Source organism: Passer domesticus, chromosome 15 (assembly GCF_036417665.1).
Source record: "Passer domesticus isolate bPasDom1 chromosome 15, bPasDom1.hap1, whole genome shotgun sequence".
Lineage (NCBI taxonomy): Eukaryota > Metazoa > Chordata > Aves > Passeriformes > Passeridae > Passer > Passer domesticus.
Window position 1 is genome coordinate 15,626,028 of NC_087488.1, and position 20,834 is coordinate 15,646,861.

General features: G+C 62.3%; 3 protein-coding genes across 6 annotated transcripts; 1 reads left to right on the forward strand and 2 right to left on the reverse strand.

The window, feature by feature from the left end:
- Positions 1-630: 630 nt before the first annotated feature.
- MSRB1 (methionine sulfoxide reductase B1) lies at positions 631-3,072 on the reverse strand. Its single transcript, XM_064390077.1, has 4 exons — positions 2,927-3,072; positions 2,120-2,262; positions 1,902-2,016; positions 631-1,230 (listed from the first exon to the last, which is right to left on the reverse strand). Exons 1-4 carry the CDS (start codon positions 2,979-2,981, stop codon positions 1,205-1,207), a joined length of 339 nt encoding a protein of 112 aa, XP_064246147.1. The 5' UTR covers positions 2,982-3,072; the 3' UTR covers positions 631-1,204.
- Positions 3,073-3,139: 67 nt separating this feature from the next.
- Positions 3,140-13,249, forward strand: LOC135281319 (testis-expressed protein 2-like). 3 transcript variants are annotated; one of them, XM_064390068.1, is made up of 13 exons: positions 3,140-3,710; positions 6,383-6,548; positions 8,108-8,982; positions 9,061-9,261; positions 9,330-9,627; positions 10,054-10,268; positions 10,391-10,540; positions 10,631-10,730; positions 10,887-11,019; positions 11,118-11,246; positions 11,469-11,619; positions 11,946-12,066; positions 12,713-13,249. In XM_064390068.1, the coding sequence occupies exons 3-12, from the start codon at positions 8,119-8,121 to the stop codon at positions 12,039-12,041; spliced, it is 2,337 nt and encodes a 778-aa protein (XP_064246138.1). In that variant the 5' UTR covers positions 3,140-3,710; positions 6,383-6,548; positions 8,108-8,118; the 3' UTR covers positions 12,042-12,066; positions 12,713-13,249. The 3 variants fall into 3 exon arrangements, with proteins under 3 accessions (XP_064246138.1, XP_064246137.1, XP_064246136.1); XM_064390067.1 differs by having other exon boundaries at positions 6,383-6,434; positions 11,469-11,681; XM_064390066.1 differs by having other exon boundaries at positions 3,141-3,710; positions 11,469-11,681.
- A 166-nt stretch (positions 13,250-13,415) lies between these two features.
- RPL3L (ribosomal protein L3 like) lies at positions 13,416-19,997 on the reverse strand. 2 transcript variants are annotated; one of them, XM_064390071.1, is made up of 8 exons: positions 19,636-19,997; positions 18,427-18,562; positions 17,518-17,704; positions 16,199-16,359; positions 15,856-15,957; positions 15,674-15,769; positions 15,016-15,135; positions 13,416-13,830 (listed from the first exon to the last, which is right to left on the reverse strand). In XM_064390071.1, exons 1-8 carry the CDS (start codon positions 19,749-19,751, stop codon positions 13,774-13,776), a joined length of 975 nt encoding a protein of 324 aa, XP_064246141.1. In that variant the 5' UTR covers positions 19,752-19,997; the 3' UTR covers positions 13,416-13,773. The 2 variants fall into 2 exon arrangements, with proteins under 2 accessions (XP_064246141.1, XP_064246140.1); XM_064390070.1 differs by having other exon boundaries at positions 13,416-15,135.
- Between the last annotated feature and the right edge of the window lie 837 nt (positions 19,998-20,834).

Below are 20,834 nucleotides of genomic sequence, written 5' to 3' on the forward strand. Positions count from 1 at the left end.
ATTGCACAGTGCTGAGTCAGGGGTAAGGCCAGGGCAGAGTCGAGGACACTGGCGTGGAACCGTCCCTGCAGGGTGGGAGGTGGGCAGGGGGGGAAACACCTGGGTGCTGCCCAGTGGGACCATAAAACATCCCTGCCCCAGCCCCCTGGAAGGGTTTACATGGGGCACTTCATAGCATGATCCCAGAATAGCTCCAGGGATTAACCCCGAGCCTGAGCCCAGCTAATCCTGCCTCACTCCCCGGGAGTGCCAGCAGAGCCTCCTGCACCGAGCCGGGCCTGCCAGGCTCTGCACACTGTCACAGCAAAGGACAGTGACGGGGTCAGCACGGGCACTGCAGCTCTGGGCTGGGGCTGGAACAGCCCCAGAGGGGAAATGGGACGGGGGAAACGGGGGGGACTGGGATAGGGAAAACGGGGGGACTGGGATGGGGAAAATGGGGGGACTGGGACAGGGAAACCAGGGGAACTGGGACAGGGAAAACTGGGAAACTGGGACAGGGAAAACGGGGGGACTGGGATAGGGAAACCTGGGGGGACTGGGATAGGGAAACCTGGGGGGACTGGGATGGGGAAACCTGGGGAACTGGGATAGGGAAAACTGGGGAAACTGGGATAGGGAAACCTGGGGGGACTGGGATAGGGAAACCTGGGGGGACTGGGATAGGGAAAACTGGGGAAACTGGGATAGGGAAACCTGGGGGGACTGGGATAGGGAAAACTGGGGAAACTGGGATAGGGAAACCTGGGGGGACTGGGATGGGGAAAACTGGGGAAACTGGGATAGGGAGAACCTTGACAGGGAAACCAGGGAGGAACTGTGACAGAGAAACCAGGAGAGAACCGTTAGAGAGAAACCAGGGAGGAACCGTGACAGAGAAATCAGGGGGAACCGTGACAGGGAAATCAGGAGAGAACTGTGACAGGGAAATCAGGGGGGAACCGTGACAGAAATCAAGGGGAACTGCAACAGGAAAACAGGGGAATTCTGACAGGGAAATCAGGGAATAAAACCCTGACAGGGAAATCAGGGAATCAAACCCTGACAGGGAAATCAAGGGGAAACCGTGACCAGGAAATCAGGGGCAAACTTGGACCAGGAGCTTCCTTGGGGTTGCTCGTGCTGTGGGTCCCCTTGGCAGGTCAGTGCATCCCAAGAGTGCAGGCAGGATTAGCCCAGGGCAGTGGCAGGTGCAGCAGCTCACTTATTTCTCCTTCAGGTCAGCTTTACCTAAAAACAGGGGAGGAGCAATCAGGGCTCGTGTTTCTTCCTCCAGAACCACCAGCCCTTTTTATCTGGGGGTTTTGCTACACACATCCCCACCCCCACAGCCTGACCAGCTCATGGCCTGGAATTTGGCCTCCTGAGGCCTCTCCTCGAGAGTTTATCCTTTGACAACTTCCCCAGGGAGTGCCCAGCAAACCCCCCCAGCCCCTCAGTGCCAGCACAGAGACTCCCTGCACCCCCAGAGAAACCCCCCAAAAACTCAGCCACCCTCAAAGCCACGGAGTCCTGGGTGCTGCTCAGAGCCAGGAGCTGGGCAGGGTGAGCTGGATCTACCCCAGGAGTCCTGGGCTGGGCAGGGTGAGCTGGATCTACCCCAGGAGCCTTGGGCTGGGCAGGGTGAGCTGGATTTACCCCAGGAGCTCCGAGCTGGGCAGGGTGAGCTGGATTTACCCCAGGAGCTCCAGCTGAGCTCAGAGAGCCCTGGGCTCAGTAGAGTGAGCTGGATTTACCCCAGGGAGTCCTGAGCTGGGCAGAGTGAGCTGGATTTAGCCCAGGAGCAGCTCCCTGGCCTTATCAGCCCGGCCAGGGCCACCCTGCTGCAAGCAGTGCAGCACTCACAGCGTGCCCAAAACCAACTCCCTGCACTGGGCCAGGGGCCAAGCCACCTCTGGTACCTTTCGGGACGAACTTCAGCGAGCTGCTGAATATTCAGAAGCGGGACTGGCCCCGCTTGGGGCCATCGTTGAGGAACTCGTGGCCCAGCCCGTTGCCACACTTGCCACACGTCACCTGGGGGAGGAAGGACAGGGGCTGGCAGCAATGTGGCTTTCCGGGGGCTCACGGAGAGCCAGCCCGGGGTGTTTTTGTTCGGGCCCGGGGTCGGGGGTCGCACCTTCAGCGCCCCCGGGCGCTCCTCGCGCTTGGCCACGCTGTCCCCCCGCAGGGTCTCGGTGAAGGCTGGCCACGGCGACGAGTGCTCGTACTTGGCCCGGCTGGAGAACAGCTCATGGCCACACTTGGCACACACGTAAATACCTGCGGGGAGGGCACGGCGGGGGGACAGCGAGGGGACAGGTCAGCGCGGGGACACGGGACACCCGCGGGACAGCGCGGCTGCCGCACCCCCGGGCAATATTCCTGCTAATATTCCGGGCACCCCCAGAACAACCCCGGGCACCACCAGAACAACCCCAGAGTACCCCCAGGGCACCCCCAGGGAATACCCAGGGAAGTCCAGGGACCCCCAGAACACCCCCAGGGAACCCCCAGAACACCCCCAGGGCATCCCCAGGGAAGTCCAGAGAACCCCCAGGACACCCCCAGGGAATCCTCAGGGCATCCCCAGGGAAGTCCAGGGACCCCTAGAACACCTCCAGGGAATCCCAAGGCATCCCCAGGGCACCCCCAGGGCCAGGCACGGGGTGGAGGGGCAGGACCCCCACTCCCCACAGGACAGACCCCCACAAGGGGCTCCCACAGGGACCGAACCCCCGAATCCCCATCGGGACCCCCCACCCCGTGGGGAGGACCCCAGCAAGCACCGCAGAGGGGGGACCCCCGCCCGGACCCGCGGCTGGAGGATGCTCCGGAGAAGGAAACCCCCCCTGACCCCCCCTCAGCCGCTCACAGCGGGGGGACAGATTCTGGGGGGACAACCCCCCCCGACCGCACCCCCGGAGCCGCGGGGAGCGCCCCTCACCCGGCTGGAAGTGGTCCTTGAACACCTCTCCCCCCAGGAAGGAGCAGAAGGACATGGCTGCGCCCGCCGCCCGTTCCGTTCCGTTCCGTTCCGTTCCGTTCTGTTCCGCTGGCCCGGCCGCGCCCCCGCCACGCCCACCCACCGGCCCACCCCCGTGTCCCTCCCCTCACCGGGCCACCCCCGTGTCCCTCCCACCCCCGTGTCCCTCCCCGGTCCCGCCCCGGTCCCGCCCCGCCGCCCGCAGAGGGCGCTGCGGGCCCGGCGGCACCGGCGCGGTCCCGGGGCGGTCCCGGTACCGGGGGGACCCCGCTCCGAACCCCTCCTCATCCCCCGGGACCCCCGGCCCGGCCCGCAGCTCCCCGGCGGGGCGCGGAGCCGGCTCGGGGCTGCGGATGCTCCGGCACCGCCGGTGCCAGCCCGGCTCCGGGCATCTGCAGCCGGCAGCGGGACCGCGGCGGGGCTGCCGGTAGCGGCTCTTCACCGCCGGCACCGGCACCGGAACCGGCCCTGCTATCCCGGCACCGGCATCGCTCCTTGGATCCCGGCACCAGGACGGACCGGCCTCACTGACACCGGCACCGGCACCGACACCGGCACCGGCATTGACACCGGCACCGGCACCGGCACCGGCACGGGCTCTTCTTCCCCGGTGCCCCCGGTACCGGGACTGACCCCCCGTTATCCTCCCCCGGCGCTGGGACCGCTCCGATTCCCCAGCACTGCTCGTCCTTCTCCTCCACCGGACCGAGCGGCCCTTCCCGGCTCCCCGGGCCCCCCGCCGCAGGTACCGGCGCTGCGGGGCCCCGGGCCGCCCCGCTGTCCCCAGCAGGGTTGGGGGCGGATGGCACCGGGGGTCCCTCGGGCGCTGCGGGGCTCTGGGGGTGGGTGCGGGCACCCCAGGGACCACCCTGACCCCGGAGAGCAGAGCGGGGTCACCCGGGGGTGCGGGGTCTGACCGGGGCCCGTGGTGGGTTCGGGGGTCCCGGGGAGGAGGAGGAGGAGGAGAAGGAGGAGGGACAGCCCGGCATGTGGCAAGGTGAGGGCTCTGAAGGTGAACCTGGGCAGGTTCCAAAGGGGCCGAGCTGCCGCAGCTCCCTTCTCCTTCCAGAGATCAGCCCCGCAAATCCCTGCTCGGGCCGTTTATCCCAAACCTCTCTCCCGGATGAGCCCCGGGCTCAGGCTCTGCTGGGAGCGGCACCTTCCTCGGTGCAAGAGGAAAAAAAAAAAAAAAATCTTGGTGCCGTTTGGGCAAAACGCGGGTCTGGCTGTGCTGCCCTGGGATGGATCCCGGCTCCCGAATGCCGAGGGACGCGGCCGGGGCTCAGCCTTCATCCCGGGCAGGAGCCGGGATAGGGGGAGGAAGGGGCTCCGCACGGCCGGGACCGCACGGAGGGAGGAGGAGGAGGAGGAGGAGGAGGAGGAGGAGGGGGATGCGCTGCTTTGAAAGCGCCTCCCGTAAGATCCACCGAGATCAGAGGAGCGGGATGTCAGGGAAAGCTCCAAAATAGACTCCAGGGCCCCGCTCACCTCAGGGGTGTGGATTTGCTGGCGGTGGAAGGAGCTGCAGCTGCCAGGAGCTCCCGGCAGCATCATCCACGGGATAACTGCTGCTCCCTGCAATTCCTGCGGCGAGGCTGTGCCGGCGCGAATGGCATGGATGTGGGAAGTGGCTGGGTCCGTCCCCATGGCTGAGAGCCCCTGCGGGACGAGCAGAGACCGGGAATGGCTGAAAAGGGGCGTGGGGCAGAGCCCAGAGAGAGGCAGGGCTGGGCTCCAGCCCCGGGATGCACAGGACAGGTTTTGGGAGCGGCTCCTGGGGCTGCCAGGCTCTCTGGGATGCACAGGACAGGTTTTGGGAGGGGCTCCTGGGGCTGGCAGGCTCTCAGGCACCCCAAAGCCCTGGGATGCACAGGACAGGCTTTGGGAGGGGCTCCTGGGGCTGGCAGGCTCTCAGGCACCCCAAAGCCCTGGGATGCACAGGACAGGCTTTGGGAGGGGCTCCTGGGGCTGGCAGGCTCTCAGGCACCCCAAAGCCCCGGGATGCACAGGACAGGCTTTGGGAGCGGCTCCTGGGGCTGGCAGGCTCTCAGGCACCCCAAAGCCCTGGGATGCACAGGACAGGATTTGGGAGCGGCTCCTGGGGCTGGCAGGCTCTCAGGCATCCCAAAGCCCATCTGGCTCCTTGCTCCCCCATTAGCACAAAACCCACTCCAGGATTCACCAGTAAAACCCCTGTGATGTGGAACTGGGAGCAGAGGATGGAGCTGGGATCCCACGCTGCCACCCCACTGGGCAAAGTTACCTCTGAGCTTGCAGAATTCCCCCAAAGCCACCCCAGTGCTCCCTGGTCCTGGGATAATGCAGGGACAGAGTCACAGCCGGGCTCTGTCACAGTGTTTTGTGCAGATAATTAGAGAGGGATTTCCAGCTCCTTTGGCTGGTGAGGAAAGTGCTGCTGTGGTGCCACGTGCCCACCAGCAGCGCCACTGCCACCCTAATTAACCACCGAGGACTGAGGGAAGTTAATGAAGTTGATATTTCAATTAACTCCCTGATCCTACAAGCAAAGCAAGGACCAAGCAGGCGGTGCCCACCCGGGAGCTCCCCCCGTGCCAGGCTGTGCCGTGCCACCTCTGCTGCCATGTGAGGGAATGTCCCAGTGGAGACACCCCAGGCCACCAGCCCAAGCTGGGTCACAGCTTGGCTCTGCCAGGTCGTGTCAAGCTCTGAATTTGAGCCAAATCCAGGAGCAAGGAGCGGAATTTTGGAGCTGGAATCCAGGGAGAGGCTCACTGATGGTCGTGGCCCTGGTGAGGGGGGACACTGTCATTAGGGCTCTTGTGTCCCTGCCCTGCACAGATGTGACCGTGCTGGGCTGGCTGTCCCTCAGCAGACACCCCTCTCAGCCCCATCCCTCTCAGGGGTGTCCTGGCAGGGGTGGCATCACCCCTGAGAGCTGTTTGCTGGCACCTCCAAAGCCCCCATCACCCCACTGCCCCGTGACCCCACCGAGCCCACCGTGCTGCCCCCATGACAGCACTTGCAAGGACTTCACGTCTGATTTATCCTGCAAAGAGCACACAGAGCCCCCTGATCCTGCAGGGCCACAGCCTGGGGACGAGCTGCAGGGAGGGGGCAGTGCTGGGGATACTGGGCATGCTGGGGCACCTCCACACTCCGTGCTGCTCTCTGGAGCCCGAGCAGCAGCAAAGCCTCCCCCAGGGCTGCACCTCTCCCTGGGGCACTGCTGGTCCAGGCGGGACAGCCAGCAGGGTCTGTCCTGCTGTCCCCACCCTCCCCAGAGGTGGCTGCAGTGTAGCCCCTCTGTGCTCAGCATCCCTGCCAGGGGAGAGCTCCCATACAAACCCAGGCTATTATTATCTCTGTCTTCCACCGTGCTAATGGTCTCTCAGGAAACAGACTTCTTTTTTTTTTTTTTTTCCTTTTCTTTTTTAGCTTTTAAAACCCACGAGTACGGAGCGGTGGGAACGGAGCTGGGCACGGTGGGGTGAGCACAAGGAGCACCGAGGCCAGCCCTGGGGGGACACTGTCCCCTGGCCTGGCAGGGACACGGAGCAGGGACCGGCCGGGACCCTCCGAGCACCAGCCCAGGGGCGTTCTGGTAGGGGCACCAGGGTGCTGGGGATACTGGGGATACTGGGGATATTGGGGATACTGGGCAGCTGGGCATGCTGTGGATACTGGGCATGCTGGGCACGCTGGGGATACTGGGGATACTGGGATACTGGGGATACAGGGAATGTTGGGGATACTGAGATACTGGGGATACTGGGATACTGGGGATACAGGGAATGTTGGGGATACTGGGGATACTGGGCAGCTGGGGATACTGGGATAATAGGGATAATGGGATACTGGGGATACTGGGCATGTTGGGCACACTGGGGATGCTGGGCATGCTGGGGATACTGGGGATACTGGGCAGCTGGGAGTGGCTGTGATGGGGCCACTGGGAGCCCTGCGTGGTGAGGGGCAGGGGGGTCCAGGCTGCAGTGGTGGGTGGGGGTTGGACAGGGCCCTGCAGTGTCAGGGATCCCTTGGAAGCACAGAACCATGGAATGCTGTGGGCTGGAAGGGACCTTAAAGGGCCACCTTCCCCTGGAGCAGGCTCCTCTCAGGCCCTGCTCCCTCCTCCTTTGGCTGTTTTGGTGCCTTGCTGGCGGTGCCAGCCGTGCCACCAGCACCAGCCAGGCTCTCTGCCAGGGCTGGCACCACCGGGACAATCACCCGTGGCTGATCTGGGGTTAACAAGTGGCTCCTGCAAAGGAGAAGCGAAGCAAGAGCTGAGATTATATAAAGGGGGCTGGAGGCAGCTGCGGCGCAGGCTGTGATTAATTCCTGGCACCGAGGAGCTCTGAAGATGCAGGGCAGCAGCTCCAGGGTCCCTGGGATGCATTCCTGCTGCTGCTGCAGGGCTGCTGTGAGGGGAGGGGGGCAGGGAGGGGCTGAGCACCCCAGGGACCCGCCGGGAGCTGACTCAGCACCGCGGTGGCCCTGCAGAGCCCGTCCTGCAGATCCCTCCCAAAATCCCGGAGGGGACACGGCTCAGAGCAGGTCAGCCCATGGAGAGCAGCAGGGAGGGGTGGTGGTGGCTGGTGGGGACAGGACAGCACTTCCTTCAGGCCATGGACCCCCTCAGGACAATGGAAACTCGTGTTAGAAAAACTTTTGTCCTCTGCACCCCCAGTAAAGCCAGAGATTGCTGCCTGGGCACTGGGGCTGGGCTGGCTCCATTTTGGATCCATGCACTGCTCGAAGCAGGGGCCAAACCATGAACTTCTAGAGGAGCCAGGGAGTCCTGCCCGCCGGCCTGGCAGCCCTGGGCTGGCACTGGGAGCAGTGGAACATCCCGGTGTGGAACATCCCGGTGTGGAAAATCCCGGTGTGGAAAATCCCCCCGTTTGGCTGCAGCCCTGCTGGCAGCTCCGGGCTCTCTCAGCCCCATGGATAATTGCCCGGCCGGGGTTTATCCTCCTTGGACAGGCGTGTTCCCGCATGCAGCCACGGAGCTGGGCCCAGGAGCCATCCCAAAGCAGGCTGGCAGGCGGGCTGACCCCGGGCGGTGCCCATGGGGAGGCAGGAGCAGAGCAGGGATGCTCCGTGCCCGCGGTGCCACGGAGCCCTTCCAGCTGTGACAGCTGCTTCCCCGCCCCTCGGCAGGGCCGTCGGCGATGCGAGCGATGGCAGACCAGGCTGCGGTGGCAGCAGACGCCTCTCCAGCCCTGGCACCGAGCCCGGGCTCGCCTCGGCGCGGCGACATCGAGGGACCGACGCCCCACGCCGGCGGCACCGGGGAGGACGGAGGCGACCGGGAGGGCTGCGGGCTCCTTCCCACGGCCGACGGGGACACGAAGCGTCCCCCCTCGCCCCAGCCCGAGGGGATGCTCCTGGCCGACCTCCCGCGGGCCCCGCAGCCCCGGCTGAGCCCGGCCAGGTCGCGCACGGCTCCGTCGTCGCCCAGCGTGTCGCCGTCGGAGAGCCGAGCCGCGCTGCTCCGGCTGGAGGACACCAGGAGGCGGCTGTCGGAGGCCGTGCAGGAGCCCCTGAGCCGCCTGAGCCGCCTGATGGCCGAGGAGAGCAGCCCCACGGGCCGGGCCAGGGAGCCGGGGGGCAGCCCCGGGGGCAGCCGCGGGGCCGGAGGCCGCCGGCTGCGGGACTGGACGCCCTGGGAGCCCACCCTGAACTGCCGCTACGAGATCTGCTCCTACGGGGACGTGATCCAGGTGGTGGAGGTGGCGCAGAGAGCCGCGGAGCCGCCGCTGCCGGCGGCCGAGGAGGGGGCGGCGGCGGGGCCCGGGGGCTCCGTGCCGGGCCGGGCGCTCGCCTGCATCGCCCTGCTCGCCTACGGCTACCTGGTGCTGCCGCTGCCGCCCTACGCCGCCGGGCTCTGCCTGGGGCTGCTCTGCGGCATGCTGCTGGGCTTCCTCGCCATCCTCCTCCTCGTGCCCAAGGCTCCGCCGGCCGCTCGGGGAGCCTGGGGCCGCCTGCGCCCCAAGCTGCTGCCGGGGGAGCCGCGGGAAGCCCCCCGCCTCCAGGTAGGGGAGGGGTGGTCCGGGGTGGGGGGCTGGGGGTGTCCGTGGTGAGCGGGAGCATCCCCCCTCCCCGTGTTGCAGGGCTGGATGAACCAGCTGCGCGTGTACGACCCCGAGCTTTTCCACCCGTCGCTCACGCACTCGGTGCGGGCCGTGCTGGACGGGGCCACCCTCAAGCTGTCCTACCCCAAGAGCAACATCCCGCGCCGGGCCACCTTCGAGGAGGACATCCTGGACGCCGCCTTCGTCAGCCACCGCTGCTACGACCTGACGGACGCCAAGGTGAGCCCGGGGGTCCCCCGGGGACCCTCCGCGCCCGGGCCGGGCTCACCCCGCTCTCGGTGCCGCAGGTCTTCCTGTGCCCGCCCAGCCTGGCCCGAAAGCGGACGTGGAACAAGAAATATCCCATCTGCGTGCTGCTGGCCCAGGCGGAGGAGGGACAGGGCGGCGAGGAGCGCGACACGGAGCTGCAGGGGGAGGAGGGCGCCGGGAAGGCGCCGGTGGCCGGGCAGGACGTGCCGGGGGACGGCAGGGACAGGTGCCTGTACCTGTTCGGGCGGACGGGGCGGGAGAAGGAGGAGTGGTACCAGCACCTCGTACAAGCCTCCCGCGGGACGGCCAGCAGCCACGGTGACAGCAGGGTGACAGGTGAGGGGCAGCCACCACGGCCAGGACTGGTCCAGGAGCAGAGACTGACCCAAGGGTGCCTTGGTGGGCAGCAGTGAGCGTGGAGGGACAGACATGGAGGAGCCCAAAGTGCAGCCAAGAGGGTTCAGATCATCAGCACAGAGTGGGTGGCATGTCACTGGTGTCATGGACAGGCATTGTGTCACCCCTGATGCCATCCTGACCCTACAGAGTGGATATTAGGAGCAGTTCTTTAGCTGAAAGGGCTGTCCAGGCCCAGGGGGATACTGGGGATACTGGAGCCCATCCCTGGAGGGAGTTAAAGCCACGTGCATGTGGCACCTGGGGACACGGGTTGGTGCTGGCCTGGGCAGTGCTGGGGTGGTTGTGTTGATGACATGAGAGGGGTTTTCCAAGCGAAAGGATTCTGTGATTCCACACGGCCAGGCACGGGATGGGCTGCGCAGAGCAGCGGCAGCAGCAGCGGGGGCAGCACCGAGGACATCCCAGGCACGGATCCCTCCAGGGACGCGTCGGGAAGCACCGAGGAGATTTACCTGGACTACAGCACCTACATGGCCCGGTTCGTGCCAGCACAGGGGGCAGGCAGCCCGGAGAGGAGCCCCTCTCATGGAGCTCTGGGCAGCCCCACGCCCACCAAGGTGAGGGGGACAAGCCCAGCCCTGGCTGATGGAGCCACTTGCAGTGTGGGGTTTGCCTGAGCAGCCAAGCCCCGGGGCACAGGACAGCAGGTCCCACTGCTCACGGGGCCACCCCGCTGCAGGGGCTGGTGGCTGCTGTCCCCTCCCACGAGGACACGAGCATGGCCTGGATGAACGCGCTGGTGGCACGCATCTTCTGGGACTTCCTGCGTGAGCAGTACTGGGCAGAGCAGGTGTCCAGCAAGATCCAGAAGAAGCTGAGCAAGATCAAGGTGAGAGGCAGGAGCGTCGCCCAGGGGAGCCCTGCTCCCGAGGCCCCACGGGGAGTGCTGACTGTCCCCCACGGGGGTTCCCTCCATCAGCTCCCCTATTTCATGAACGAGCTGACGCTGACAGAGCTGGACATGGGCACATCCATCCCCTCGGTGCTCAGTGCCTCCAACCCCACCATCAACGAGCGAGGTGAGAGCCCCACAGAGGCACGGGGACCCCAGTGCTGCCTCCAGGATGGCTTTACAGAGCTGCCAGCCCGGTGCCCAGAGCTGGGAGGGCTTGGCAGTGCCCAGCTCTGAGCCCCGAGGTGCTGACCTGATCTCGCCCTGTCCCTCTCCCTGGCAGGGCTCTGGGTGGACATGGAGGTCACCTACAGCGGCTCCTTGCAGATGACACTGGAGACAAAGATGAACCTCAGCAAGCTGGGGAAGGAGAGCTCTGCAGAGGAGAGCGGCCCTGCAGAGGCAGGCAGAGAGGGGTGAGGAATGTGCCCGTGGAGGGGCTCTCCTGCTCCTCCTGCCCCAGCGGGGCGAGGCCGCTGTCCCAGAGCAGCCTGTGACCTCCTGGGGCTCGCAGGGCCAGGCCACGGCTGATCCTGCTGGCAGACAGCGACGCCGAGTCGTCCAGCGCCGGCTCCTCCGACGAGGAAGATGGAACCAGTGCAGAGCCCGTGGGGGAGCGGCCGCCCCCGCCTGGCCCCGAGGGGTACGGGGGTGCTGGGGGTCCGTGCCACGGGGGGCACGGGGAGGGGCTGGGGGCACACGGTGCCACGTCAGCACAGGGGCATGGGGACGGTGTCCTCAGCAGGACACACACAGCACATCGTGGCAGCCTCCAAAGGGGACTCTGTGCCTGTGGGGTGCTGTGGCAGAGGGCGGGGGGACCCCAAAACCCAGCAGGGCTGAGCTGGGGCCCCTCTTGCTTTAGGCACGTGGGCGGGAACAGCACGAGCAGGAAGATCCTGCGCTTCGTGGACAAGATCGCCAAGTCCAAGTACTTCCAGAAGGCCACGGAGAACGAGTTCATCAAGAAGAAGATGGAGGAGGTGTCCAACACGCCGCTGCTGCTGACGGTGGAGGTGCAGGAGCTGGCAGGGACCCTGGCTGTGAACATCCCCCCGCCGCCCACCGACCGTGTCTGGTACCAGCTCTGCTCCCCCAGCACGTCCTGCTGCCAGCGCCCCTTGCCCCCTGTGGGCACCCAGCCCCAGGGCTTTGGGCTCCTCTTGGCACCTACAGCCCAAGGCTGCTCCCCAAAGGGGCTCACAGACCTCAGGCTCATTCCTGAGTCTGCACCCAGGCCAGCACAGATGTGGGGACCCTGAGCTGTCAGCTCCTCCCTGAAACCCAGCAGTGCCACACCTCTGGCAGGTGATGCTTTCTGCCTTTCCCTGTCCCCTCGCAGGTACAGCTTCCGAGTGCCCCCGCAGCTGGAGCTGAAGGTGCGCCCCAAGCTGGGCGAGCGGGAGGTGACGTTCCTGCATGTCACCGAGTGGATTGAGAAGAAGCTGAAGCACGAGTTTCAGGTGCCTGGGCTGCTGTCCAGGGGCTCAGCAAACCCTGCTGAGGCTTGGGCATTGCTGCCATCGGGGAGTTCGGGCCAGCTGTTTCTGCAAAAAGCCAGCCCCTGCTCTGGTCTGGTCTGGCCAGCTTGGAGCAGTGAAGATGCAGAACCCAAATAACCAGCTCAAGGGCTGAGGGAAAGTGATTTTCTCCCATCATTTGCAGGGAGAGTTTGGGGTGTCAGGCAGTCCCAGGCAGACACCCCCCAGAAGGGCTGAATCTACCTGTCCATTCTGGTTTGGGGATGTTTGGGAGATTTGCCTTCCCAAGGGTTTGTGTTCAGCCTCCCACCTCTGCTCAAAGAGCAGAAATGTCCCCACAGATACTTAGGGCCCCCAAAAGCCACCCATTTGGATAGTTTCAAAATGCTGGTCCTGCCTCTCTGCTGTGACCATCCCTGAAGCCATTGAGGTGGCCAGGGCAAAGAAAAACTGTCCCTGCTTGTCCCCACCCTGATCCAGAGCTGGGACCCTCCTGGGGCTGCTGCTGTGGGGTGAGAGCCCCAGTTCACAGTCCCTGACCTCGGCCTGGCTCCTGCCAAGGCTCCTCCAGGAGTGTCCCCGTGGTGTTCAGACCCACTGATTTGTTATTCTGGATTCCTCTTTGTAGAAAATTCTGGTGATGCCAAACATGGACGATCTCATCATTCCCATCATGCGCTCTGGCCTGGATCCTTGGCCCCCCTCCACGGGACCGCCCCGGGACCCCCCAGCCAAGGGGGACAGGAGGCTCTGAAGCACAACCCCAGGGGCAGGGACACTGCCCAGAGCTCAGGGACCTCGCTGGGACATGGGACAGCCTGCATGCAGGGCTGTGCCTGGGTTCATCCTCATGCTCTGCTTCTGCAGCTGAGCCTCCTCAAATCCTGCAAGCACACCTCCGGGGCACAGCCAGGCTGCTGGAGAAGGAATTCCACACTCCAGGACTCCTGGTCAAGCAGGCAGCTCTGCACAGTGGAGGGCTGGGCTTCCCACTGTCTGGTTCCAAAGAGGGTGCAGGACACCTGGATCACGGCGCCGAAGGAGTTGGGATCATCGCTGATCCAAAATTCCCAGCCCCGGGGCATCCCCCCTCCCCACAGGCAGCTGGGCTGCAAGGCAAGCACGGGGGGGAGAGGTCCCAGGTGAATAAATCCATCGCTGCCCAGCCCTGCCTAGCAGCCCTCGTGTTGTGCACAAATTCCCACCTCTGCCAGGGCTCCAGCCAGGATCAGGGGGCTTTGAGCAGGGAGAAACCCCCAGGGTGCACCTTCAGCTTGGCAAAGGCAGAGCTGGAGGTGTGTGGAGAGGCACTGAGGGGACAGGCAGGGAGCCTGGGCAGGGCCAGGTCCTGGGAATGCCCAGTATTCCCAGTGGAAACTGGGGCAGAAGTGCTGGAACGTGCTCTGCTCTCTGCTGGGTGAGAGGGAGGGGAGGCTCCGTGGTGATTTGGGTGAGAGGGAAAAATTCTCAGAGGAAAGGAAAGGGGGGATCCAGAGGGCACAGCAGGCCCTTGGCTGTCCCAGTGAGTCCCTGTCCACGTGGGCCAGTCCCAAATGCCACTTTCCCCATCCCCACCTGCTGAGGAGCCTGAGAACAGGCAGGAGACCCCTCCAGGAGGAGAGAGGAGCAGGCTTGGCTTGGAGCCCCTTTATTGCAAGTGCCCAGCCAGGCAGCCTTGGACCTCTGTCCTTAGAGCTCTTCCTGCACTCCTGGCTTCTCCTTCACCAAATGCTTCTTCTGGGGGCCCTGGAAGAGAGCAGAGAGGAGAGTTGGGATTTAGGGACACACAGACCTGGCCTGCATGGTTGTGTCTGGGCTGTGGCAGCCAGAAAGGCAGCTCGGGCCAGCAGATTAAAAATGGACTTATCCCACAGCAAATCAATCCTATGGGAGCAGGTGGCAGGAATTCCTTATGTCCCTCAACTTCCAGACAAATGTGATGTTTTGCCACAGAATCCATGGGGCAAAATGGCAAAGAAAAGAGCTGCAGCCAGGTCAATCCTCCTCCTGTCACCGAGCTCCTCGTCACAGCAGCTCAGGGCTGGCAGTGACACAACAGGCTGCTGACACTGAGCTGAAGGAAATCGGCTTAACCTCTAAAGAGCTCTGCAAAGGCAGTGCCTAACCAATCCCCCTGCCAGCTCTAAGGAGGCTTAGCCAGCTTCACATGGCATTTCTGGCTGACAGGCCAGATCCAGACCCAGTTTGTGTCTGCGTAGGACACAGGGAGTTGTTTTTTTCCCTTCTCCTTCTCCCTCTCCTGGTTTACTCAGTGCTTCCTCCGCTTCAGACTCAGACTCACACCAGCCTGGTGAAGGCTGAAAAACTATTCAGGAAACTGCTGTGTTTGGATTATTTAATTATATTATATTTGCCCTGGATTTAAGAAAAATACACTGCTTGGCCTTCTTGAAAGCTTCTGACAAAAGCAACACAAATTTGCATCTGAATTTGACCCAAACTTTTTATCCTCTGAGAACATTAAAGCTATGAATCATTCCAAACAAATCAAAGCAGTGCACAATCCCAAGTGAAAGGCACCATATGGCCAGGACAGTGCCTGCCAAGTTAACTGCTTGTTTAAAACTTCCCATGGTGAATGGGAACTGGTTGCCCATATGGTCTTTTATTTGCTGGTTGAGTTGCCTTGGATCACTCACACAACCATCCTGTTCTTCCTTAGCATCATTTCTGCTCTGTGCACTGAATTCATGGCTGCCTTTAGGCAAGAGAGTCACCAGCATTCCCTTGGCTGTTGTTGTATCAAGAAACACACCACAGAATCATGGAATCAGAGAATCCTGGGATGGTTTGGGTCAGAAGGGACACAAAACTCATCCAGTTCCACCTCCCTGCCCATGGACACCTGGAAGAAGCTTGGTTGGAGCCAGTCAGTTGCTGTGGCCTCCTGAGGCAGCCCGAGGAACTCACCATGAAAGCTCTCTTCTCCTGAGCTGTCTGGAAGCGGCCGTGGCCGAATTTGGAAGTGGTGTCAATGAATTTGAGCTCGATGGCTTCGTGGGCCCGGCGGCTCGTGTGCACCAGGAGGGACTGGGAAAGAACAGCCACAACATCAGGAGAATGGCCACAGGACCTCAGGACAGCTGGTCCCATGGAAGCAGGGTTGGAATATCCTCTGAACAAACATCTCCTCAAAAATCTGTGTTCTCAGAGCAACACTCTGGTGCTCAGGTGGTGGAGAGCTGGCAGAGCTGCTCTTTGCTCAGTGTTTCACAGAATCACAGAACCAACCAGGCTGGAAAAGACCTCTGAGGTCACCAAGTCCAACCTGTGACTGACACCACCTTGTCACCCAGACCATGGCACTGAGTGCCACGTCCAGCCTGTCCTTAAACACCAGGGACTCCACACGCCATCCCTGGGCAGCCCATTCCACCTTTCTGTGACAACCCAAGTTTTCAGTTCTGAAATGAACCACAGCCCCCAGAGCTCCGAAGCTCTCCAGCTCCATCCACCTGCTGGCACTGCACCAAGAACCCGGCAGGTCCCTGCCCAGCACTCGGAGGGTTCTCCAGGGGGGGAATGTGCCCGTGGGGAGCTGCAGCCCATGCCAGCCCAGAGCGCTCACCTTGCGCAGGGTGAGCACGCGCTTCCTGGTGCCCACCACGCAGCCCTTCAGCATGAGGAAGTCGTTGTTGACCTCCCCGTAGTGAGGGAAACCACCCTGCGGGGAGAGCAGAGGGGCTGGTGGGCAGGAGAGCTGGCTGGGGGAGTCGGGGGGGCACAGCCCTGTCGCCCCTCAGCCCTCACCAGAGGCGTGATGGTCTTCTCGGTGATATCGTAGTGCGTCGAGGCGTTGTTCCTCACCACTTTGCCGTCCTCCACGTGGATCCCGTGGCCAATGCGGTAAATCTGGGAACACACAGGCCGTGGAGATGGAGACTGTCCCACCCCTTGCTGAGGAGCTTCCCAGGCTGCCAGAATCCCCCACAGATTCACGTGGTTTTCACCACTTTGTGCCCTCAAACAGCGGAAAACCACCAGGAAAGGCATGGAGATGTCCAGGGAAACATCCATGAGGATGCAGGGAGCTGAGGGCACCGCGGGGAGGATGTGACAGGATGGGAGGCCTGAGGGGCCCCCCGGGCCGTACCTTCTTGTTGATCTCGGTGCGGTGGTGGTAGCCCTTCTGGCCAGCGCGGGCGATGGAGTAGCCCACGCGGGCCGGGTGCCAGGCCCCGATGCAGGCCACCTTCCGCAGGCCCTTGTGTGTCTTCCTGGGCAGCTTCTTGGTGTGCCAGCGGCTGGTCACCCCTGGGAGCGCGGGAACAGCGGGCAGGGTCAGCAGGGAGGGCTGGGGCTGGGGAAGGGCAGTGCCATGGCTCTCCTGAGGGACATTTCCTGAGGGGCAATCCCTGAGGGACAGTCCCATGGCTCTCCTGAGGGACATTTCCTGAGGGACAGTCCCATTGCTATCCTGAGGGACAGTTCCTGAGGGACAGTTCCACGGCTCTCCTGAAGGACTGTCCCATGGCTCTCCTGAGGGACATTCCCTGAGGAACTGTCCCACCAGTCTCCTGAGGGACAGTCCCGTGGCTCTCCTGAAGGACATTTCCTGAGGAACTGTCCCATTACTCTCCTGAGGGACAGTCCCATTGCTATCCTGAGGGACAGTCCTTGAGGGACTGTCCCATTACTCTCCTGAGGGACTGTCCCATGGTTCTCCTGAGGGATAAGTCCCTGAGGGACTGTCCCATCATTCTCCTAAAGGACAGTCCCACAGTCTCCTGAATGACAGTCCCATGGCTCTCCTGAGGAACATTCCCTTAGGGACTGTCCCATCACTCTCCTGAGGGACATTCCCTGAGGGACAGTCCTATGGCTCTCCTGAAGGACAGTCCCATGGCCCTCCTGCAGTTCTCCAGGAGGCCGTGCTGGGAGGAGTTCAGGAGCTGCTCTCACCTCCCAGGGCTCTGATCAGACCAGGAGATGTCCCATGCATACGCCCAGGGACGCCCACACCCTGCACATGTGGGGTTTGTGAGACAGCCACACCATCACAGAATGGTTTGGACTGGAAGGGACCATAAAGGCCATCCAGTTCCAAGCCCTGCCAGGGGCAGGGACACCTCCCAATAGACCTGGTTGCTTTATGTACTGACAGTGCCTCTGAACACCCTGGGAGGAGGCCTTCACTGGCCTTAATCTCAGGGAAAATCTTTCCACCACCTCCTCAGCTCCTCTGTATCTGCATCAGAGGTGCCCCTGTTGAATTTTCCCTTGCTGGAATCCCTGAGATTAAGGAAACCAAGCCCTGCCACAACAGAACTGGATGTCCTGCTTAAGACCCTGGGGCTTTTTGCTACTCCCTCTACAAAAAGTTAGGGGTTCTCAGCGTGGTTGACACTCTGCTGCCCCCAAACCAGCTGATGGGCAGAGCCACGTGAGGAGGAGAGCCCCAAAGCCCTGCACCTTTCATGCCGTGGCCCTTGGTGACGCCGATGACATCGATCATCTCGTTCTGGCTGAAGACGCTGTGCACAGAGATCTGCTTCTCCAGCCTCTCCCGGACCCAGTCGACCTTCTCAGGCACTGTCCCCCCGTTCAGCTGGATCTCCATGATGTGGGCCTTCTTCTGCCTCAGCGGGAGCAGCCTCATCTGCAGCACACAGTGCTTCAGGGTGACATGTGGCCCCTCACCCCACAGACAGGAGGGTGCAGCAGGGCTGGGTAACTCACAATTTGTGAGTAGAGGGTGAGCAGAGCCACGGCTTCACCTCTCTGCCACAGTCACCCCCTTTCAGAGCAGCCCTGGGTCAGCAGCTCTTGATATCTGGGATTTTATGGAGCCAGCTCCTTGTCCTTGAGCCCAGAGACCCTGTCTGGCCTTGAGCCAACTTAGCTCTCCCCCAGACCCCAAAGCAGCCCTTAACTCGGGGATCAGCATTAAAATGAGTCCCACGTGCATCCAGCAATCAGCATCTGGCAAAACTGTGCCTGCCCTTGGGGTTATTTTTGCCCAAAACATTTGACACCAGTTGCTAATTTGAGGTGATCATGAGGCCCGAGGTCCTTTGCTGACACAGGACTCGGGCTCTGCTCTCCTCCTGCTCTCCTCCAGGGGTGTGTGGGCTCCCATGGGGATGTGGGGGCTCCCCAGTGACCCCAAACCATGGCAACCCTGGAGCAGGAGCTCTGGGAGGGCACTGGGAGCTCAGGAGGCAGCTGCAAAGGTCAGCCAGCACCTCCCATCACCATCTCACACCCTCTGCTCTCTCAGCCTCTGTGACCCCACCAAAACACCCCCTGGTCCCATTTCCAGGCCCTTCAGAGCTGAGGAAGCCCCCGAGCCCCCTGCCCATGCCAGGGGGAGGCTCTGACCTGTGTGTGCATAATGACACGGATGACCTTGCAGTACTTCTTCATGGCTGCAAAATCCTTCTCCAGCTGCCTTTTGCCAGCCTCGTCCTGCCATTTTTTGCAGTACTTGGTGAACGCCTTCTTCTTGCTCTTGTGCCTGAGGACAGAAGTGGCTGGCACCCATCAGAGCTGATAAAGGGCTTGTGACAGTGCAGAGAGGGGACAGGTCACCTTGGCAGCCGCCTCCTCAGTGGCACAAGGAACCTGTGGATACCTGAGCCTCGCCTGACTGTCAGGACCTTGGGGTGCGAAGAGGGAGGTGGATAATGAGCCCTGAAAAGGGCTCGTTCAAGGGTAATTCAAACCTTTCTGCATGAGGAATGCAGTTGTCTCCCACTGACTGACTCAGCACATCAAAACAGGAAAATCAGAGGCAGGAGAAAGCAGGGATCGGAGGATTGGGGTGGGTGCGTCTCCATGGCACTCACAGGAGACTCCTGCAGCCAGGAAATCGCAAAGGCACTTCCCTGCTACCTGTGGGTACCTGAGCCTCACCTGACTGCCGAGGGCTTGGGGTGGGAAGAGGGATGAGCCGTGAAAAGGAAAAAACGGGGATCAGAGGCGTGTGGTGGGTGGGTCTCCATGGCGCTGTACCAGGAGACCCAATTCCCACAGCGAGGAAATTCGTGTTCCCACTTCCCTCTCTGCCGAGGGCTGTTGATGTTTATGAGGGCCAGGGGCCACGTTCTGCATCAATTTTCCCCCTGGCAAATCTGGTTTCAGTCCAGCTCAAGGATTCTGGTTAACCGGGGAGCCGAGGAGCCCGAGCTGCACGAGGGAAAAGGAACCTGCCATATGATATTGTGGAGAGAGCTAACTTGGTTCGGCTATTAGAATAAATTTACATATGCAAACGCTGCTCCCCAGCATCGGGCTGTCTGCAGGATCCCTGTGCATGACTAAATAGGCAGCAGTGTCACTCCACAGGAGCTGAGCTGTTTGGGCATCCTGTGGAATTCCTGCCAGGGATCCCTCACAGGCAGCCCCCCAGGACACCCCACTCTGGGAATCCCGGGATCACTGAGGCTGGAGCAGCCCTCCCCGACCATCAACCTGTGACTGATCCCCACCTTGTCCCCCAGCCCAGGGCCACACCCAGGGGTGCCTTGGACACCTCCACCTCCTGCCTGGGCACTCCCAGGGTTTGATCCCCTTTTGGGGAGCCCGTACCAGTTCTTGTAGAAGCGCCGCCGGCACTCATCGCTGATGTGCTCAGCAAAAACAGTCTTGAAATTCCTCAGGCCCTTGGGCGTCTCGATGTAGCCCACGACCCCCACCACCACCATCGGGGGGGTCTCGATGATGGTCACGGCCTCCACCTCCTCCCTCTTGGAGACCTCTGCAAGGCAGCAAAGGGAGGGGGTGCCTGGAATCCTCTGGGATCATTCCCAGGAGGATTCCTGCTGTCAGAGAGTGCTGGGGGCGAGGTCGTGTTTGATCTCAGCCCCAGCATCCTCACCTCCCAAACCACCACTCACCATCCCAGTGTGGAGAGTTCCACACTCAGCCCGTGCTGAGCTGGCCTTTGACCACCCAAGCCAGGATTTAACGCAGGGCTCCACCAGCCCTTTCCACAAAGAGCCTTTCCCCAGGAGCCCACTCCCCCCTTTCCCTCCCCCCGGGCCGAGCCTTACTGAGCCCGGGCCGGTGCACCTCGCGCACGGTGTGGGTCATCCCAGCCTTGTAGCCCAGGAAAGCCGTCAGGTGCACTGGTTTGCTGGGGTCATCCTTGGGCCAGGCCTTCACCTTGCCCCGGTGCCGGCGGCTCCGCTTGTGGGGCAGGAAGCCCAGGTGGCCGTGCCTGGGAGCCGAGAACTTGCGGTGGGACTGCGGAGGGGAACCGCAAAGGGAGGCTGCACAATCAGCTCCCCCGGAAAGGAGAGAAGGGAAACATGACAAAAACACAACCAAAATCCCCTCCTTCCAGATGGGAATGGCACAGAGATTCCGGGCTCTTCACTGCGTCCTAACAGGGCAGGGTTTTGTTCAAGCTTCTGTTGCATACATGAAAAAATGGCATAGAATTCTGGAATGGTTTGGGGTGGAAGGGACCCTGAAGCACATCCAGTGCCACCCCTGCCATGGCAGGGACACCTTCCACTGTCCCAGGCTGCTCCCAGCCCCATCCAGCCCATTGGGCATTGCCAGGGATCCAGGGGCAGCCACAGCTGCTCTGGGCACCCTGTACCCAGAGCAAGGAAAGGATTCCTTCCTAACACCCATTCTAAATCAGTCAGGGTGAATTGACTAAATTTCTGGTCAAATTATGCCACTTAAATAAGAAACCTAACCTAATCTCCCTCCTTCAGCTTTTTCTGAAGGACTTTGAAGGAGAAATACATTCTTTACTAGGTCTGTCCTTCCATGCT